Source organism: Ambystoma mexicanum, chromosome 2q (assembly GCF_040938575.1).
Source record: "Ambystoma mexicanum isolate Mex_15411 chromosome 2q, UKY_AmexF1_1, whole genome shotgun sequence".
Taxonomy (NCBI): Eukaryota; Metazoa; Chordata; class Amphibia; order Caudata; family Ambystomatidae; genus Ambystoma; species Ambystoma mexicanum.
The window spans coordinates 882888297-882908938 of record NC_090924.1 but is presented as its reverse complement, the minus strand read 5'-3'; the positions used below and the strand labels follow the sequence as shown (position 1 = coordinate 882908938).

The window sequence follows — 20642 nt, the reverse complement described above, 5'->3', positions numbered from 1 at the left end:
TGTGTGTGTGTGTGTGTGTGTGTGTGTGTGTGTGTGTGTGTGTGTGTGTGTGTGTGTGTGTGTGTGTGTGTGTGTGTGTGTGTGGGGGGGGGGGGGGGGGGGGGTGTGTGTGTGTGTGTGTGTGTGTGTGTGCTTTCTGTGATCTGTGTGGGATCTGCAGGTCGCAGGTTCAAATCCCTGGAAGGCCAACTCAGCCTTTCATCCTCCCGAGGTCAATAAATCAGTACCAACTTTAGTTGGGTGTTATTGTATGTTATATGTAAAGTGCTTTGGTGAAAGCCCTGTGTGTATGTATATATATATACATAAAACACATAATTATATATATTTTCATTAGAACACACCATTGAATCATAATCCCAACTTAAAAATGTACAATACAAATCATATCAGGGCACCGTCAGTTTGTGCATCTCAAAATTACTCAGAAACATATTAATGACAAGCAGTTAAGTGGTGAACTGTCTTTCCAGATCTGAGAAATGAACAGTGAGCCAGTAGCAGGGCCTTCAGAAAAAAACGTGATTTCCCTAAAGAGTGCACTATGAATCCGATAACAAACTCTGTAGTGTTGGAATATCAGTGATAGAAGAAATAACAGATTGTCTCAGAACACAGAAAGCTTGGAAAACCAAAAATAAAGTTTAGACGACTGGATACCTTTTAACCGCAACGTATTCATGTACCACAGGCTCATCCTCGCGGGTGTGTTATATTAAAACGGTACCTTGTGGTGGTTTAACAAGTATTTAGTAGCTACTGGGACCTCAGCGTATTGGCTACAGTTTAGTTTATTTTTTTATTTATAGAGCACCCCTAACCCTGAGGTATGTGGGTGCTTGAGCATACTTAAATACAGTTCTATGTCGTTTTGCCGACAGGAGTTTTTTCAATGGCATTTTTGCTGAAAATTCCATTTATTTGGAGATCCCCCCCAAATCCCCCTTCCCATTATGTGTATACCTACCCCAACCCCCTCCCTACACCTTTTATTCCCTAAACCTCTCTATAGTTCAATGAGCATTTTTGATGGAATTCTTTCGGTATAAATTCCATTAAAAAAACCTGTCGGCAAAAGGACGCCATACCATTGGCCTTGAAAAAGACACATGTTGGATCGAAACACGTGTCGGCTAAATTGTGTAATAAAATTACTAGGATACCACGAAACTAGACTCCTCTAAAAAAAAATCTTGAGAACTATAGAACACTATACAGTCATTATCTTCATTGACCCAGCGCCTGTGTACATTTGAGTTCTTACCCAAGTCCATTCTAACCTTTCCAAGACGAAAGGGCACTGTCTCCCAAGAGCCCCTTACCGGCAGCAGGGTCCACATTTACCCATGATCAGTGCAGTGACCTGCATATTCTAGTGCTGTGCCAAAATTCGTAAATCTGACCAAGAAATGAGTTTATCACAGGCCATGGATCACTTTTATTCAGAATGAGTAATATGCATCTTATGATATGAGCTGATTACTCCACTGACCCGGAACACTTTCTCGAACACTATGAAGTGGCAAGTGTGCCGTATGGGACTACAGTCCTGTCATACACAACGGCTGTGTAGGCACAATGCACGTAATTTTGTGTCTTGGGCACATACTTTCTCTTTCTTCCGGGGCCTCAGGCACGTGGGCCTCATTCAGTTTCGGGAGTATAACTCCCAATAACCATAGAAGTTGCAACAGCTTGCATCATTACACTGGGGCAACAGTGGTTAGACAGTGGGGGTGCTGCACTGTCCATTCACGCTGTTTTGGGTCAACTGTTTTAAGTAAGCTGCATGTACTGCTGGACTGTTATGTAGCCACTATTTACGTGTAATACATAGCTCCACAATGGGCCTCATTCCGACCCAGGCGGTAAGTTACCGCCTGGGTCGTACCTTTACCACCATGGCGTAAACTATGTTTACGCCATGGTGGTTGGCGGACTTACCGCCCCATTCCGAGGTTGGCGGGCGGTAAGTCCCCAATCCCCATTTACCCTTCCCCATTCCCATTTTTGCCCCATAGGGCATAATGGGAGTGGGGAAGGCGTTAATTACGCCACCGTAAATTACGGTGGCGTAATTAACAACAAGGTCCCTTAGCGCCATGGATTTTAACACCTGCTAAAAGCAGGTGTTAAATCCTCCATGGCGCTAAGGGACCTCGGAATCAGGCGGTAAGGGTCGGAGCTGTTTACGCTGCCGTAAACCCCTTACCGCCTGGGTCGGAATGAGGCCCAATGTGTCTGCATCACTGTATGCCTACTGCAGGGAACAATTTACAGCACTTGCTAATGCAGCCAGCTAAGTAACACTTCGAACGTTACACAAGGGATGACTATAAACTCTGTTTACTTCCACGCATATGTCTTACTCTGTGGATATAATTCTTGTACAGTGCTTTGGCGTAAACCACCTTATAAATACCATTATGAAAGAAATACTAAGTTATGCCACATTAATAAGGCTGGGCACCTGTCAGACAATAGTCGAGTTGAGATGATCTTTGCTGTAAGTAATGTCAGATCAATCAACAATAAAGTCACTATGACTCATGATGAGATTCTTGAGCAGAATGTAGACATCCTGGTTACTACAGCCACACGGCTGTCGGCCTGTTCCCAACCATGCCTGCATCTGCTTGTCCCAGCAGGATGTGTTGTCAAATGCGTTAACAGAGAGAATCAAGAAGAAGGGGGAGGTATAGACTACTTAGGTCACATCTTATTGTTACTGATTTCAAAACACTTCAGTGGGGTGAGACGGCTCAAAGCTGCTTTTCCAGTTTAAATCTCTCAGCATTATTTGCTATAAACAATAGTGTTTTGCTACTGAATGCCTGGCCCAAATAGTCCGTTTCTGGCAGGTCTAGACATTGTTCTGGCATCAACTGCATTAATAGCCTACTTGTGTTAGGTGATTTTAATGTGTGGCAGGATTGTTCTAAAAATCCTCCTTTCATCAAATTGTCTGAATGACAGTTTAATTGCATATGGGAACAGGCTGGACCTCATTATCACTAGGCAGTTGGAGGCTTCAAAGCCACAGTAGTATCCGGTCTCTTGGACGATCATTTCATTAGACTCTGCACCAAACGTTTCTCAAAGCCTCATATTACTTAGGAAATACCCACCTATTGTAACCAAGTGGTCTAAGCCAGAGTTCTTAAGCACCCCATGGATGATCGTTTGTTAGTCCTTCCTCAAGCAGCAGCTAGCATCTCATGAGACACGTTTTTAAAGCAGTGCTTAATCGCTTTCCAAACTAGTGCTGATAATGGTGCATCCTTGAACAATAGGAGAGCACTTAAAAAATTAAAATTCCTGGTATACTCCAGCGTTAAGGGTCCTCAGGCATAAAGTTAGAAAAAAGAAAGACATTGATGTAGCACTAGGGACTAGTTTTTACTGCTCGGGACTCCAACCAAATTTGTGGAACTGTAAGGGCTAACTCTTAATCACTAGGCCACACACAAGTCCCTTGAAGATCTCCAGTGTTATAACTTTCATTAGCACCCGGCACAGGGGATGCAGCCAATCAGGAGTCAAAGAACGCGGCTGAATCTCCTGATGCAAGCCCACATTCCAAGCTGCCAGATTACTGCTTCCCCTGCCTGCCATCTTCCCCCCACTGTCCCTTCCCTTTTTTTCTCCCCTACTCCCCTCTTACCTGATTGCATCGGTGGCAGATGCCACTGCAGCTGCTTCTGCTGCTGATCCCACTCGTGGTCCATTGTGGCCATCATGGAAATGGAAGAGGGGCTCTGCATGGAGCCCTCCTTCCAGATCCATGGCAGCCATCTTACTGAAGGCGAGGTGTCCCTTTCATTAAATAAAAATACAATGCTCTCAGCACCCCGGATTATCAGATTGGTAATCCTGTGTGCTAATAGCGTTAAAACCATCTCCGGCATGCTGGATCGGGTGTTATCAGCACAGGGACTTCTTTTGGGCCTTTTACTCGGGCCATGGGCCGATAACACCCAATCCAGCCGGACCCACCTCCTCTTTGAGTCTCCTTACTTCATCCTTGGGGTTTGCTCCAACCTTTGCCAGAATACCTCCTCCAAACATCACTTTTTTTCTTCTCCTTAATATTTTCTATTTCTTCTCTCTCTTGCTTTCTCTTTGATATCTTCTCTAGTCTCTGCTTTCTCTCTTGCTCCAATTTCCTCCATTGTATGTCCTCCTGCCTCTTTCCACCTTTTTACCTCTCTTCCCTACCTCCTTCCTCCAACTCTCTTTCTCTGCCTCCAACAACCTCTTTTGCACTTGTGGGTGATAATGAGTTTGGCATATGGATTAGTGTGCTGTGGATCCAGACTGCTACACCTGTATATAATTTGGTAATGCAGGACTGGGCGGGAACATAGACCAATCCTCCTTTAGGCGTGTCTGCTATTTTGCATTTCTCATGCACTTTCCACCCACTTCCAATCAAACCTCGTTTTACACCTCTTTGCTCACCGACAGCCTTTGGGCTAGCACATTTGCAGTTCATCTGGCAACCTACTGCAAGTGGCATCCGCATTAGTAAGGCTTTCTCAAGCACCCCATCATTTCAGTGGCCATGCAGGCAACCATAACCCACAGGATTACCAGGACAGCAGATTACCCATGACATGATGGGAGTGGATAATGGGGCAAGAACATGGGAAGTGAATTACCAGTGATAGTCATCTGCCTTAGGTGTAGGGCAAAGTTGGGTGATCAGGGGATCCTCCATGTACCTCCTCCAGGCCCAGCATCACTAGGTGGGAGGCAGCGCACAACCCCCATTACCTCCTCGTCCATGATTCCCAGACACAAGCAGGGGATTTCCTCAAAGTGCAAATATATAGGAAGCTACTGAGATTTCAAAAACAATTGCTTAACTGATTCTGAATACTTTTCACAACTTTAATATAATGTGTAATATTTGAAGGATTAAATCATCACTATGCATTTAGCCAACACACTACCTCTGCTATGTTGGTGTATCCTGTCCTGGAACTGTGATTTACCATCAAACTCATAACTTTAAAGTAAATCCAGTTATTTTACAATGTTTCTTATTCTCATGTTTGCAGGGCTTCGTTCCATTCTTCGTAAGTGCCACGGCGGGGACAACGGTTTATGGCGCTTTCGATCCACTTATAGCAATTGCTGATATTTGCAAGAAATACAAGATTTGGATGCACGTGGATGTAAGTAAATTGGAGATTATCGTATTCCTATCATTGTCAACAAGAAATCTAGTGATATTGTTAAAAATGAATATGCATTGATTTACATGTCTCAATTGTAATGCCAGTGTACATACTGCTTCCATCATGAATGGAATAGTTAAAAAATAATGCATACACATAACTTCTAAATAAAGAATATAGTAATTATAAAAGTGAATATTATCTAGTTATATCCCTACAGATAGAATGTACAACATTGAATATTACATATCCAACTAATCCAAAGAAATTCCGTGCCTCATAAGTCTGGCGGTTACTGAAATAACAGATGTCAACATTATTAGTGTCTGTTTTGTCGCTCACCTGATTATGGGTTTGTAAATCCATAAGAGGTAAAACCCCCTGCATATGTATTGCAGTATGCCCAACAAAACTATTGTAATACTTATGCTGGTGGTATTACCATCAGCACTAATGCCTCCAGGCCAGCGGGACTTCAGAACGGGGAATAACTGTCATCTCATAATTAGTTGGCAGCACCACTGTTGCCGCTGGCATTAGCGGTAATTCAATTTGGCGTCATTGAAATTATTAATACTATTGAACTTGTGATGGAAACCCATGTATTTATTAGCAGTATTTGAATGTCTTTGTCCTCTTCAACTCTTCGAGCACCAGCTATTAGTCCTGAATTTCATAAGGATGACAAAATGAATAATTACATCTGGCACAGCAGAGAACATAGGTTAAGGAAGGTATTGGGCGTTTATCATGTCCAGCCAGATGCAGCTATTGTAATCTAACACATTAAAAACATAGAGGCAGCATCAAGCACTAGGCACATGAGAGTTGCAGTATCAGAGTATAGAGGGTGGGTGGGATGTGCTGGAAGAACAGAGGCAAACAAATGTTGATAGGAGCGGTCCAGATGGAGGAAGAGAATGAGGCAACAGATTGTCCACTGTTTCGGTCAATTTTCCCATTCAAATATACCTTCTAATAGTCCAATGAAATATGGGTTGGGCTTTTTTGTGTGATCTTGTAGGTGAGCACTGACAGTGTTTAAGTTCGGGGATTAATGGGAATACGGCACCTCAGTTTAGCCTTAGGACAATTATATGATTCAGTAGTGGTCTTTAAAATCCAAGATTCCCCAAATAACCTTTCAAGAAGATCCTGTGCTGACACTTTGAGTGAGCATCTGTGAGGAATTGCTATCTGGCAAGGGTGTCGAATCCCTGGTGTTTTTGATTTTTATGAAATTAATGAAATTATATGGGCAATTCCACCTCAGAAAGGGAGGTCTACTAACGAGACCTGCTTTTCATTAAGCTCAATGTGAAAAGCATTGATAGGCATGTACCCTGCTGCATCAGTCTCCCGATCTGCAGCGCCTGTTCATCAGGGGGGGCAGAGCAGGTTCAAATGTCACAGGTGCGCCTTTGACAGCTGCTGTGACAGCCAGTAATTGCAGTGCAGAGGCAGCATTTAAAATCTGCCCCCATGTTCCAACCAAAACCACTTGAGAAATGAATATCCTGGTGGCAGTTTAAGCTTCAAACATAAGCCATATCTGCATTTGGGATATGGTGGCTATTAATTCACATACTTATTAAAGCCATGTTGGATCAGTATCATTTATGTGTCAACAATGTGAGTCCAGGCAAGCTGTGTCAGTCTTGTATGCATTCTTATAAAAAAATCCTGTCAATGCCAGCCAGCAGCACAAGAGACGGAAAGACTGTGCCTCTCTTTTGGTCCTTTGTAGGGTCAGTAGGACAGCCCCTCAGCAGGAGCTGTCCTGGGAAAGATGAATGAAAGGGCACTCCCTACACAAAGAGACTAGCCTCACACCAGGGAGTTGTATACCTAAGGGCCTTTGATGATGTGGACAAGGGAAGGGGGCAGAGTTAATGTAGTCAGCAGGAGCTCAGCAATCTTGAGGAAGAGTTCTACCATTTTGACCTTCTCTGGAAATCTTCTTCCTACCCTGGATTGGCTCCACAGCAATTGATGAAGACAAGCCACTGGTCTCCTGCAATTCTACTGCATCCAACCAAATGGAACGTTGTCAACCACGTTCAAACACACTCAAACCAACACATTCTGTGATTCTGCCTTTGACATTTCTTCAAAATAATTGAACCTCTGTTGCTGCATCCACGAACCAGCACCTTGCTAGGTCTGTACAATTTCAAAGAATGCAGGCCCAGCTGCATTAACCTACATTTGTCCATTTAAAGTGATATGCAACAAAGAACACAGGTTAATGGTGTATGTCTCTCTTAGTTCAGCAATTCATAATGTAAGTTAACCCGGTATATGCAATGGTTAGTACATATCTACATGTACATTATGTCTTACTTGTACATTTACATACAGTTTATGAATGATTAAGTAATGTGGTTGCACACAAATAACACATTTAATTCAAACATTTTCTTGAAGAACCATTTAAAAAAGATTGTAATTTACAAAGATGGCACAGTGCATTTGACAGCACAGGTTTTGTGTCATAGGTGTAAAACGGCTACACAAAGGGAACACTGGCTTGGCTTGCACATGTTTCTTCAGGAAAGGTACATTATAGAGGTGAACAGTAATGCACAATACTTTTTGTGCAGCAAACTGTGTTGCATTTACTTGAAACATATTCCACAGCTCCCAGAGCCAGAGTGAAAGAGGTGGCTATCTTTGAATGTCGATCATTGCTGTCATTTCAATGGTAACTGCTAAAACGTAGATCTTTTTAATAGAAGGAGCAACAATATTATTTTTATTCAGTACCTCAATCATTTGTAATTATTTTTTGTTTTTATTTTTTTTATGTTGTTTTGGTCAAGAAATTAATCTGACCTTTCAACATTCTACAATCCATTTTAGGATGGACCACGGACAGTCCAGGTCCAATAACTTCTTGAAAAGTAATTCTCTTGGGACCAAGTCAAAAGCTGACCTAAAATCAACAAAAGCCGCATATATTGGTTGTCTATTTCGTTTCCCCTGCATAATTAAAGCATTCAGTATCGTTAGGTTAATTGCCGTGCCTAGCCCCGGAATAAAACCTGTTTGAAAGGGGTCCCTATGATTCAATTTATTTAGCCAGTTGTTAAATTCCCTCAAGATCATTCAGGCAAAAATTTTCCCTGGGCAATCTAAGAGAGCAATTGGTCTATAAGATGTCGGATTTGAGCGATCACCTTTTTTAAATATGGGGAGTATCACAGATGTTTGCCACGAGGGGGGTATGTGCCCAATTCTCATGATCTCCTTGAAAATAAGGTATAGAATATCAGCCCATATAACCTTGTTCTGTTTAATTAGTAAGTTATGAAGGCCATCCGGACCTGAGGCTCTAGAGGTACTCAACTTAGATATATAATGTAAGATATCCTCTCGGTCAAATTGTACCGTATGATCGAGGTCAATTTTGTCCCACTCTAGGCAGGTGTCAGGCAAGGGAGTACGATAAATATTAAAGTGGAATTCCCACTCATTAGCCGGAATGGAGTTCATCTGGACTGTAGCCTGATGTCAGTGACCTGCTGTGTTCAAGAGAGCCCAGATGCCCCCTGATGATTTCATGATGATCTGTTTTAACATAGCTTTGCCATCACGCTGATATTGGAGGGCACGACAGCCCAGAAGCCATCTTTTGTACATTTTATTTAGTAGTTTATCTGCTCAAGCTTTGAAGTTAGACATTTTTTGGGCGCCCTTAGCAGCATTTTTACCTGTTTTCTTAAATCCTTCTTTTTATGTTTGACCTCAATGTCAAAAGTGTGAGTATGATTGGGGTGAAACCCTTGAGCATTTGAACTTTTGGAAGAAAATAATTGCATGGCATGGATATAACAAGGGCTGTCAGAAACAATGGAATTACCATAAGCATAATTCAAGTTTTGCTTATAACGAATTAACTTGTCTTTAGTCCATTTTATACGGTTCCCCGTGTTATTAACTAAGAGGTTCGTTAAGTTTGGATTGTAGGTCTTGGATGGCATTGTAGGCCAGTTACAAATCAAACTTAATTGGCTATGATCGCTCATTATTGTGGATTTTATGTTAAGAGAGATAATTTTAGAAAAGAACTGGTTATTAACATAAATGTAATGCAGTGTAGAGTGACAGCCATCATTATGCCATGTAGCCCTGTGGGGAACATCACCCGGCACTGTACCATTCAACATCACAAAATTTCTATTCTTCATTAACATAATCCAGCGATGTCCATCAGTTGTCCAATATGATGTAGATGTAGATTCAGATAATAAATGCATGTTCAAATCACCCATGACAAGGATGTCCATAATGGATTCATCAAGAGAAAGTTGATCCAGGATGTTGTTAAATTGGTCAAAGAATTCATCCGAGGTCAGATGTTTCCTACCCCAATAGATATTTACAATGGCACAGTGAATTAAGCGTCGTTGAATTTTCGTAATTTGGAAGCAAGGCGACGGAGATCTGTGCCAAATAACTGCAACATTTTAATCTTTACGGAAAGCCGTCATGAGACCTACCATCGGTCTACCCATAAGAGTGGCAATAGCAGGTACCAGATACATTTCGTATAGGTCCCAGATGGGGGGAGTTCGCAGCCAAGTCTCCTGGAGAACAATGGTGTCATATTGTAAGAGATCCATACTGTTGTTGTTAATAAGATGTCTGAAACCCCTGGTATTCCAGGAGACAAGGCTGACAAAATCATTCATCTGGGATTGTTACGATGTTCCACCATGGCTTCGATTCACCCACACCTCATAGGAATTTGATTCAGAGTTCATTTGAACAATGGTTTTATCCCCATAGATTCGCGATTGGGTACAATTGGTTTGTCTGTCATTTGCTCTTTTATATACACATCTTGACTTAGAATAAAGCCTAGGTTGTAAAAGGCTATCCGGGCTAACCCTAAAGTATTAAGTATCACGCCCGACCGAATATATAGACGGTCCTCAGAAAGATCAGGAAGATTTGTATATTCAACAAGATCAATGTCAGCTGACGTGAGATCCTCTAAAGCCGTTATTTCCATACAAATGTTTAACACACTCGCACGGTTCAGATCTTACTTGGCAAAAGGATGTCCTCGACATTTAATCAATAAGCAATGATGCTTTTTAAATTGTGGTTGGTTCTTGCTAATAGGAGGAGATAATCTGGGCTCATCATTAGACACTATAGTTGTTCTACCCTCTAATGATTTATGAGAACTCATGTTCACCCGATATTCATGGTCACGACCTAGGAACACCGGTCCTTTCACAAGAGGTTTCACATTTGGGTAGGTATTTTGTGGCAACTGACTGGCATCATTGGTCATTTTCCCGATTGTAATTTGCAAAAGAAGCTCGTATCTCATTACGTAGCTCTTGCAAAGTACACTCAGTGTTTAAAACTGTTGCATCTTGTGAGTGGTAACTATCAGAAGACACACCAGCCCCTTGCCTTGGAGTGGTATCTATGGTAACTGATGGCGGTTGAATACCGTTAACACTTTTACTTGTGACTTTTGCATCATTTGGATTGTTGATACGGTAGCTGTTGGATTTGGATTAAGGGTAAAGTTTGGAACTTCAAAAAAGGATGTTGAGGGCGAGGCCGCCAGTACGTCATCCATTGGTTTATATACGAGGGACTCCTTCATTTGCAACTGAATATCTTGTTTCAAGTGCAAATGTCTTTTTTTTCGCTGCCGTGAGTAATCTAGAAGCCTTCTTCTGTTTAATTTTAGTAGGCAACTCACTGGTGATCTGCACTAACTTAGATGTTTGATTACAATTTGTAGTAATTGAAGAAGCACTTTTGGAGCTGAAGAACATAGGTGCCAAAGTAGTAGCCAATTTTTGTTCGGGAAGCCTAATTGCTGTTGATGGGCCGTCTTTCAAAATTAGCTGTGAAGCTTTTTGAGGACCATCGATAACAACAATATCAGGATAAGTGGCAGCTGGTGCAGGCTCATTTGGAACAGAAGAAATTGAGATAACCATGTCTACAATGTTCGTTTGGGTGCTCTGAGTAGAACAGATAGATGGACGGTTGGGAACAGATTGCTCCTTTAATCCGATCTCGCGAAGGATATGTTCATAAGATTGCTGCATACGGTCAGATTGTTTTTTTATTTTCTCATCTAACGTTTCATACAGTTTTGCCAGAGAGAGTAGAGCCGTATTCATGGCAGTTAAGGTGTTATTAAGGGCTCGTGCTTCGGGAAAAGAAAATCTGTTATCATTGTGCATATCCTGTGGATCTCGAATGAAGTATGGATGGTTGCCTATAGGTTCATGAAATTGAGAACGTCTGGGGGTTGGTGCTACAAAGGAAAGGGACCGGTTTGACACAGTAGATGGTGATTTATCAAACATAACTGGTGATTTATACAATCCTTGGGTATCCTTCACCTCCTGATTGTCTCGTGGGACTGGATTAGACACATCAATAGGTAGACTCGATCTATGAGATTTATCATTGAGTCGTATCAAGTCACTAGTATTAGAGCAAATATATTGCACATCGGGAGTAGGAGGTTCAAGAGGACTTGAGGAGTTCATACATTCGATTGCATCTGCATCAATTTCACCAACTGATGTGAGTTTCTCATATTCCTTTCTTAACAAATGCTGTGCCTGCACCGAGCATAAGAGATGATTTTGCGGGGCTAATCCATTTGAGATTTGTGGCAGATCAGCACCCACTTCAGGAATTTGAGTAACACATATCTCGCCTGATTTACACGCGAGGGCAATAGAGGCATCAGCTATTTCCTTACTAGGCACGTTTGTAGAGTTTTCATTCAGCTCATGGGCCTCGCCCTGAAATGATATTTCCTTAAGGGGTGCATCAACAGACAAAGAGCACAATGATTTTAACTTTGGAACAGTGATTGATTCAATGGAAGGTACTTTTTGATTCTTGGCACCATTATTTTGACAAAAAGACCCAATATCAACATTCAGGGAAATTGACCTTTTTTTTCTCTTGATTTTCTTTAAGTCTCTTTGCAAAAAAGACCTTACGAGATTCCAAAGGCGAGATGTCATATGCACCTGCACCAATTTTTGGCATTCCTGATTTTAAGGACATGATGGATTTAGACATGGTACAAGATGAAACCATACAAAGGAATGAAAAATTAAAAAATTAAAAAAGTAAAAAAAAAATATTCAACACGTACCTGTAATACAAATGTAACAACACCAAATACTTGTTAAATTCTAAAATGATGAACTGAACAAAATTTTAAAAAATGATTGCAAACGTCCGGCCGCCACCCCGCTTCCTCGCGGCTGAGCGGCAAAGCAGGACTTGCATGGGGCTTGCACTGGTGCGCGCGCGTGGTGAGCGCGCGAGCACAATTGTATACACACGCCCACAAAGTGAAAGCAGCAGAGCCTAGTAAAAATAAAGGAGAATATAATATAAGTCCGTGTATAATTATAAAGTCAGTATATTAATTCTTCCTTGTAACAATGTTCACCTTCTGGGGCTTGAAGTTCCTTTTTCAATGTGTATTACACGAAAACAGCTGTGGAGTAAATCCGAGTGCAACAGCAAGAGTATAGCGGCAAAGCGGGACTTGCACAGGGCTTCCACGTGTCCGCCGTGCGGTGCGTGCGCGAGCACAATTTTATACACATGCCCACAAAGTGAAAGCAGCAGAGCCTTCTGGGGCTTGAAGTTCCTTTTTCAATGTGTATAACACAAAAACAGCCATGGAGCAAATCCGAGTGCAGCAGCAACAACAAGAGTATAGCGGCAAAGTGGGACTTACACGGGCCTTGCACGGGGCTTATAATTATTTATTTAACCATCTTTTTACATGGTTGGCATTTTACTAAATGTTAATATATGCAATGTAATGACTGGTGTTCATTGTGCTATATGCACAGCATGCTTCATTTACATGTAACGCTTAAGCATATTTAATCTGCATTGTCAACCCTTCTCTAATAAAATGCCCAGTCGTCCTCTCCTTATGAACCACAGCTGTTACTTGCAGTCCTTCTTCAGTGTATTTCACATTCAGATCAGACACAGAGATTACGCTTAAAATGGGTCTCACGTTGGTGTGAATCACAGTCCATGACAGTGGTATTCAAACTTTTTGTGCTGAGCCCCCCTGCCCCCCCCCCCCACCCCCGAGTAGAAATATTGTTTCTGGGCACCCCTAGAGGCATATATGCTTATATGTTCTGTTGAAAGCAGACACTGTACTCCCTTTTCGAAGAGTTTAGGCCCCCCCGAACCTACTTCAGCCCCCCTAACCCCACAGTTTGAAGACCACTGGTCTATGACGAAGACGTGCCAACTAGACTTGGTAGATGCTGCCTTAACATGCATAACATTCATTTGCTGCATATCGTATACTAATGTTGGGACATTTAAGGACACTATGTGCACCAAAGAGAATTCAAAGAAAAATAATGTCCATTTGTTTTTCAGAGAGCAGCCCCTTTGTGTCTCACCAACATGAGTTCTTTCTAATGGCACTGAAGCACCACTACAGCCACAACTAAAACGTTTTAATATTGTCTATTTAGATAACGAGGCAAATAAAGCTCTTGTGAGAGTTTACATTAGATAAAATGACAATAGTATCTGCCTCGTCATTTTTTGGTTTTGTCAATTTAGCCAAAACTAATGTTATCGAGTAATGTCCAGGAAGTTGGCTCTATTGGGCTGGGTAAAGGGAATATGGACTATGACTGATGTTCTTTGATCACTTTTCTGCTAGTTCTGTATTTGAACCAGTAATTGCTTTTCACTGCTTTTAGTACTCAAAACAGTCTTTGCTGTTTGAGGTGCAAAAGCAAAATGATATTTCTAAATGATCTGTGTTCTTCTTCATTTGGAAATAAGAGAGTACACTTTTAATAAGAAGATGGCCAGCCAAAACCAAACAATTCCTACATCAGATACAAATGGAATGAAAATCTGTGCACTGCCATTGTACCAGTTCATTAAAGTTTTCTCTGCGTGTGTCACCCAACGCGGAGGAAAGCAAATACATTGGGACTGATTACAAGTTTAGCGGGAATGGTAAAAGAGCCAGTATTTTGGAATACTGGACAATCGGCAAGTCGGCCAAACTACTAGTTTCAAACACGGTATTCTTTTAAACTTTTTTAAACTGTTTTCTATTTATTTAATATATACACAGAAAGGGTGAGGGTTGTTCACATACAGACTTGCTTTAACTGAATAAATCACCAATGACTTACAAAATACAATGCAAACTGTCCATAAATCACATAGTTTAAAGTGTTCAAGTGTTGGGTTTATATAAACAGACATGATTTGTAAGTAATACAAACTAATAAAACTTTGAATGATTCATTTCATAAGTTAAGTTAAAAAAAACAGAATAGAAAAAAACAATAAAGGATTGAATTATTAATTTCATAGATTAATTAAACAAACACAGAACTGGTAGCAGGCACCCCTCTCTCAAAAGTACACGGCATGATAACCTGTTTAGTGGTTTGTAACCACTTTGAGAGTTTGCAGCCATCTGCTTTTTGCTCACTGTACCTTTCACAGATGGGAAATATCCATTTGCATATCAGTCTTTGACCCGTCCACATGGGCAGTCCAGTACCGAAATGCTATAGCAATTCCCTTCTGAACAAGAGTACCAACAACAACCCCATACACGTGTTTAAGCCTTGTTGGGCCTCACAAGTGAGGTGGAGCTGTGCCTCTCTGAGCACAGTGAGCAGGTAGTCCACGTCTGGTTGCCCCACACAGAATAGAAAAAAAACAATAGAAGGACGTATGTATATTGGTTGTCTAATCAAATCAATCACATGGCAATCTGCCAACATCTAAAGTAGGTCACAATATGCATAACTAAATATAAATTCATACATAGACATGAGAAATAAATTGAAATGTCTAGGTTCTACTCCAAAGAAATAGAAATTACAAAAACGTAAGGCACGTTCGAGGCGTGAAAAGAATGATGGCGTTTCGGCAGAATGAATGGTTCAGACTGCCTTCTTCAGGACCAAATGCCAATGTTGGACCCTACAGGTCATGAACACAGCAAAGTCTCAGTCTAGTGAACAGTAACATGAGTGCAAGAAAATTACCCAAGTGTTGTGAGACACATATAGCAAAAGGGAAACAAATCACCACAGAGCGAGGAGGATCACATAGTGCCAACCAAATCTAGTTTGTGCCCATGCACCTAGGACATATAGGAAGTGCTGGAAAAATGGAACAATACAGAGCCATCTGAAGGGGTTGCAAGAGAGAGAGCCAAAAGCTATTGTAGTTGACAGAACTAGACAGTGTGGGGTCACCCAAATACAGTATTTTGGCAGTAGGGGTTGCAAGGCAGTGAGGAATGCTTACCACTACAAGGATGCAAAGTCTATGACTATCCAAAAGGAGGTGCAGCCGCAGCAGGCGGCTGGATAGACAAGTGCACGGGGGATAAAGCGATTTATTTAATTGCATACATACATGAAGGGAAACAACTTATTTTGGTCAAAAAGGAGTGTACAAAAGTTAATGTCGCAGATGAACAGGATGCAGTGAGCCTCTTATAATGTGGAGAGTTTGAGTGGCACGATGACTGGGTTTGAGAAGAGGAACAAAACGATGGACAAACCTAGGACAAGTAAGCGTCAGCAGGTAGCCAGTCTAGCCAGCTAAGCATGAACTGTGACCTAAAACTATTAAGTGTTACTGTGGTGGGCAAAAGATAGGGAATAAGCTACTTAGATGTGAAGGTAGCTCAAAAACTAAAACGTGGGCTTTCAAATTGCTTTAGAATACCTCAATGTGGATCATGTTTTGCATTGCAGAGGGGAGGGTGAGCAAGAATAATGAAATAGTGGAAGCACAGGGTCGATGAGGTGCCGCAAGGGTGGTAGAGGAGGCAAAGTGAAGGCTTTGAGAGTGTTTGTAGGGGTTGATAGAAGAGACTAGATTTGGTGGTGCCTTTCCATGCATGGATTTATACACCCGTAGGAGCATTTTGGCCCAGTTTTGCATAGTTAGCCAGCTAGCATGCTGCGATAGAAGGAAGTAGGAGGGAGCAAGGAAGTTCAATGAGAGTCCTTGTGGCATTAATAGTCTTAACAAGGGAACAGAATGCATAGTTTGGAAGACCAAAGAGGATACTGGTACAGTAGGCCCTTGTATAGAAGGCAAGAGAGGTTAGGAGATGTTTGGAGGTTTTGAAGGGAAGGAGGTACCTGTTTTGCCTGATATTTAGGAAGTTGATGTGAACCGCTGGGATGAAGCCACAGAATGTGTGTGAAGGGTAGTAGATGACACGAGGTTTCAAGCTGAAGAGGAGTAGGGAAGAGTGTTGGGTGGAAACTTGCTCGGCACGGGAAGGAAAGAGAGAGAGAATTTGGCAGGAAAGAAATGCACCTCTGTTTTGGATGAGTTCATCATAAGAGAGTGTGAGGCCATCCAGTATTTAATAGCAGATAAACAGTCAGAGATTTTGGTAGATAGGTCAGTGGAGATTTCAGGAAAGGTGAAGAAGATTTGAGTATCGCCTGTAAAGTGTTGGTACAAGAACCCAAATGAGATAAGTGCCCCAAGAGCAGCAATGTATGGTGTGAACAGAGGTGTGGGGGGCATTGGGCCTCATTATAAGTCAGGTGGTAACCTTGACGGTAAAAACGGCAGGTTGCTGCCGGACTTGCAATGATTTACCGGTGTCTGACTTGCCGGAAACACTGGGGCATTACAACCCCAGTGGTCCCGCAAATCCAGCGCCGGTAAAATGTTGATCCCCATTCCCATGGAGTCCTAAAGGACTCCATGGGAGTGGGGAGCATGGAGGCACCGGCACCATTAATAACGGTGCAGGTGCTTCCATGAAAGTCTGCGGGCGGGTGTCGTTCTGCCCACCAGGGCAGACCTTGCAGGCAGAAAGGCAACCTGCCCACAGACTCGTAGTTTGCCGGTCCGGAAACAACAGTGCTGGTAAGCGTACCGGCACCATTGTTCCTGGACCGGCAAACTTTTAATGAGGGCAATAGTCTTTTTGCAATACCAACAGTAAGAGAAATCAGTTGAGAGGTGTTTTTGTTCCAGGAAACAGAGAATTGACAGCGTGCCAGGTATGACTCGATCTAGGCAAGTGCTTGATCATGAATCCCAAACAGAGAAAGAGAGCGTTGAGGAGACCACAGTGATCAACTGTATCAAGGGCAGCAGATTAGTCAAGGTAGGATTAAGATATAGGATAGGTTGGAATGGAATGTTTAGCAAATGCAATAAAGTTGGAGATATTGATGAGAGCAGTTTCAGTGGAGTGGCAGGAGGGGGTCATGCAAGAGAATTAGTAAAGCGGTTGAATACAACTCTTCCCAACACCTTCGGGTAGTGAGGAAGAAGTAACACAGGTTGAATGTTTGTCTGGAGATTTGGATCAGCACCTCGCTTTTTCCGAAGAGGGATGACCATGGCCATTTTGAAGTGTCATGATCTCTGCTTCCAAAAGGTCAGGGTTTTCCCAACTCCCTTGGAAGCAGATCCATAACCCAGGTTCCGAGTGCCAACCAGTCCCAATTGGGACCTTTTGGACCCAGTCCTGGCGCCAGTGGCACCAGGCTCATAAATATGCCCAGTCCCAGCGCTGGAAGCGCCGGGCTCATAATGCTTGGGTGGACTTACCTGCAGCAGACCATGCTGCTTACTTGCCTGCCAGTTGAGCCTCTGATCCTCTTCTGTTTGGAACTACTTTTCCTGTTGGGTGGGGCAGGAGCCACTCCCTAGATTCAGAACACTGGAACTCTTCTGGAAAGCAGGAACTCTTTTCTTACCTAGGCGTGGCTGTTGAAGGAGACACCTAAGCACTACAGGAGGCTATTTAAACCACACCCGATGGATGAATCTTGCTTTGCGTTATTCTGCATCCTCTGCAGCAGAACGCTCATCGTGTCTTCTGCATCTGATCCTGGGCCTAAGGAAAAAGGCTTACCATCCTGAATCCAGTCTTCAGCAACACCTATAAAGACAAGAAAGAACAGGTTAGCATTACGGTCTTCAGTGACAGCTCTTCACTTACCTGGTCCATCGGCTGTCACCAACGCCTCGCGGTGCATTCCGGCATCTGAAAGACAAAGGCTTACCTACTCTTCGTGCGCTCCGGAGGTCTTCACACTGCATTCCGGCATCTGAAAGACAAAAGCTTACCAACTCTTCGCACGCTCCGGAGGCCTTCGGCGCTGCATCCTGCATCTGAAAGACAAAACAAGGTGCGTTTAAAGACATTGGGGAACTTTAATACTCACGTGCCATTACTCCTTTCCACATCTAACCCAGTGGGTATTCCGGCACTCTGCAGCCGCTCCGAACTTGTACCTGCAAAATAAAAAGACAGTTAGAGCGCATCGTGAAGCAGGCAACAAGCGCTTACTTACGTGCTTCCAGGCGCATTCATCACACGGGCTCCATCTTCAACTCACTTCAGCCCGTCATCCGCCATCGCCGGAACCCTGCAAAACAAGAAACATCATTACTAAAGACTTTAAAGACATTAGAGTTACTCGAAACTTACCGTTCGTGCAGTAAACGACGGACAGCAGTCCTCTGAAGTCAAGAGGCCTGCTCCCCTTATCCAGTGAAGAAACTGGTTACAGCACCCTGCCCCGAGGCAGATGGAGAGCATGGCGTTCACTTACCTAAGGTGAGAGCGTTAACCTTTGGGGTTCTACAGGAGAAGAGAAAGGGAAGAAGAGAGAGACATTCAATAACCCAGTTCCTTAATCCCATATTTTCTATCTGCAGACATCTTACCCTTCAAGTCAGACATACAGTGCACAGAGGTCCAGCCCAAAGAGCCAGCCGTGTGTTGCACATCACCTTTGAAGATACGGTATACGCCCAGTCAAGACCGGCGCCTCTACGGGAATCAGGTGAGCGTTACAGAACGCAAAGCCTACCACAAAACTCCCGTCCAGGCGCTATGGAAACCTCGGATACCGACCAGCTAGCCCAGTTACTTGGGGAACTAAGGGCAGAAGTGCATGCAGCCCGTCAGGAAACGAACGCTCTAAGAAGGGAACTGATTATTTCCAAGGAGCGAACAGATGATCTCGCTAGACAATTGCTACAGTCACAAGCCGGACAGACCCCGTTACCCGCATCTGGGGGAAATCTTCCTTCTACATCCTCTATGAATCCAGTGCAGATCAACCTACCTGGGAATGTACCTCTGGCTCCGCCCGAACGATTTTCTGGTGACCCAAAGAGGTTTGCAGTATTTATCAATCAGTGCCGGTTGCATTTCTTATGCCCGCCAGCAGCCTTTCCAACTGATCAAGCTAAAGTAGCTTTCGTGCTTTCGTACCTTAGTGGCAATGCGGCAGACTGGTCGATCCCTCTAGTAAATCAAGATGATCCGGTCCTCCATGATTTTCAAGCTTTTCAGCTCAGTATGGAAAAACTGTTCGCAAGACATTCACAGGGGCAGGCCTTGGACAATGAGCTTCTTTCGTTGCGACAAGGTAATCAAGACCTTTTGGCTTATATTGCGTCTTTCAACAGACTGATAGTGGAAACTTAATGGCTGAGGACAAAAGGATTACGCTGTTTTATAGAGGTCTACATGGAGAGCTCAAAGATGTGTTAGCCCAAGTAGTGAATCCCCCACAAGATTGTTCGGACTATATAGACTTAGTCGTTCAAATAGATCACAGACTGCAGAACAGGAAGGCCGATCGTTCCAAGTTTGATGCTCGAGTATTTTCCAAACCGCCAACTCCTTCCAAAGGAGTAGACTCCGGGGAACCCATGCAAATAGCGGGTCTGAAAGGTCCTCTAACACAAAAGGAACGGGAAAGGAGAAAACAGTTGCAATTATGCCTCTATTGCGGAAACTCAGGGCACTTTCTTCGAGACTGTCCGGTGAAACCTGCCAAGAAGGCAGTAGGAGCTGCAGTTACCAAAGTTACAAACTCTGAGCAGGGAAACGACCTCGCCCGACAAGAATAGAGGTCCTCTTGCCGAGCGTGAAAACCAGTTCCGTGACCTCGCATTTCGTGATACCTATGGTCCTCATTAGCCCTGATAATCCGGATCGATTACATGCAATTGAAGCTTACGTCGACAGCGGTGCCATCGGCAATTATGTGGATCATGAGATGGTTTTGAGGATGAATCTAACTCTTTGTCCCAAGGCTGTAAAGGACATCATTACTACGGTGGATGGTACGGAGATAGCCTCCGGGCCAGTAACGCATACCACTCAAGAGGTGACGCTAGTAAGTCAAGATGGACACCATGAGAAGATCGTGTTCGATGTGATCAAGGCCCCTCAGTTTCAGATTATTCTAGGAATACCTTGGTTAGAGAAACACAATCCTCTGATCGATTGGCGAGCAAGAACGGTCCAGTTTCCAGAATGTGTCTCTACTTGTCACCCTCCACCTGGTGTTGCACTGGCAGCAATTTCTTCAGAGACTCCCCAGTTACCTCCCGAATACCTAGAATACCAAGATGTTTTCC

General features: G+C 43.1%; 1 protein-coding gene across 1 annotated transcript in view; it reads left to right on the top strand.

The window, feature by feature from the left end:
- Positions 1-20642, top strand: part of GAD2 (glutamate decarboxylase 2) — a 742591-nt gene that overhangs the window by 455483 nt on the left and 266466 nt on the right. Inside the window, exon 10 of the mRNA XM_069648150.1 lies at positions 5064-5180. Within this exon, the coding sequence (XP_069504251.1) occupies positions 5064-5180 (117 nt within the window). The remainder of the gene's footprint in view (positions 1-5063; positions 5181-20642) is intronic.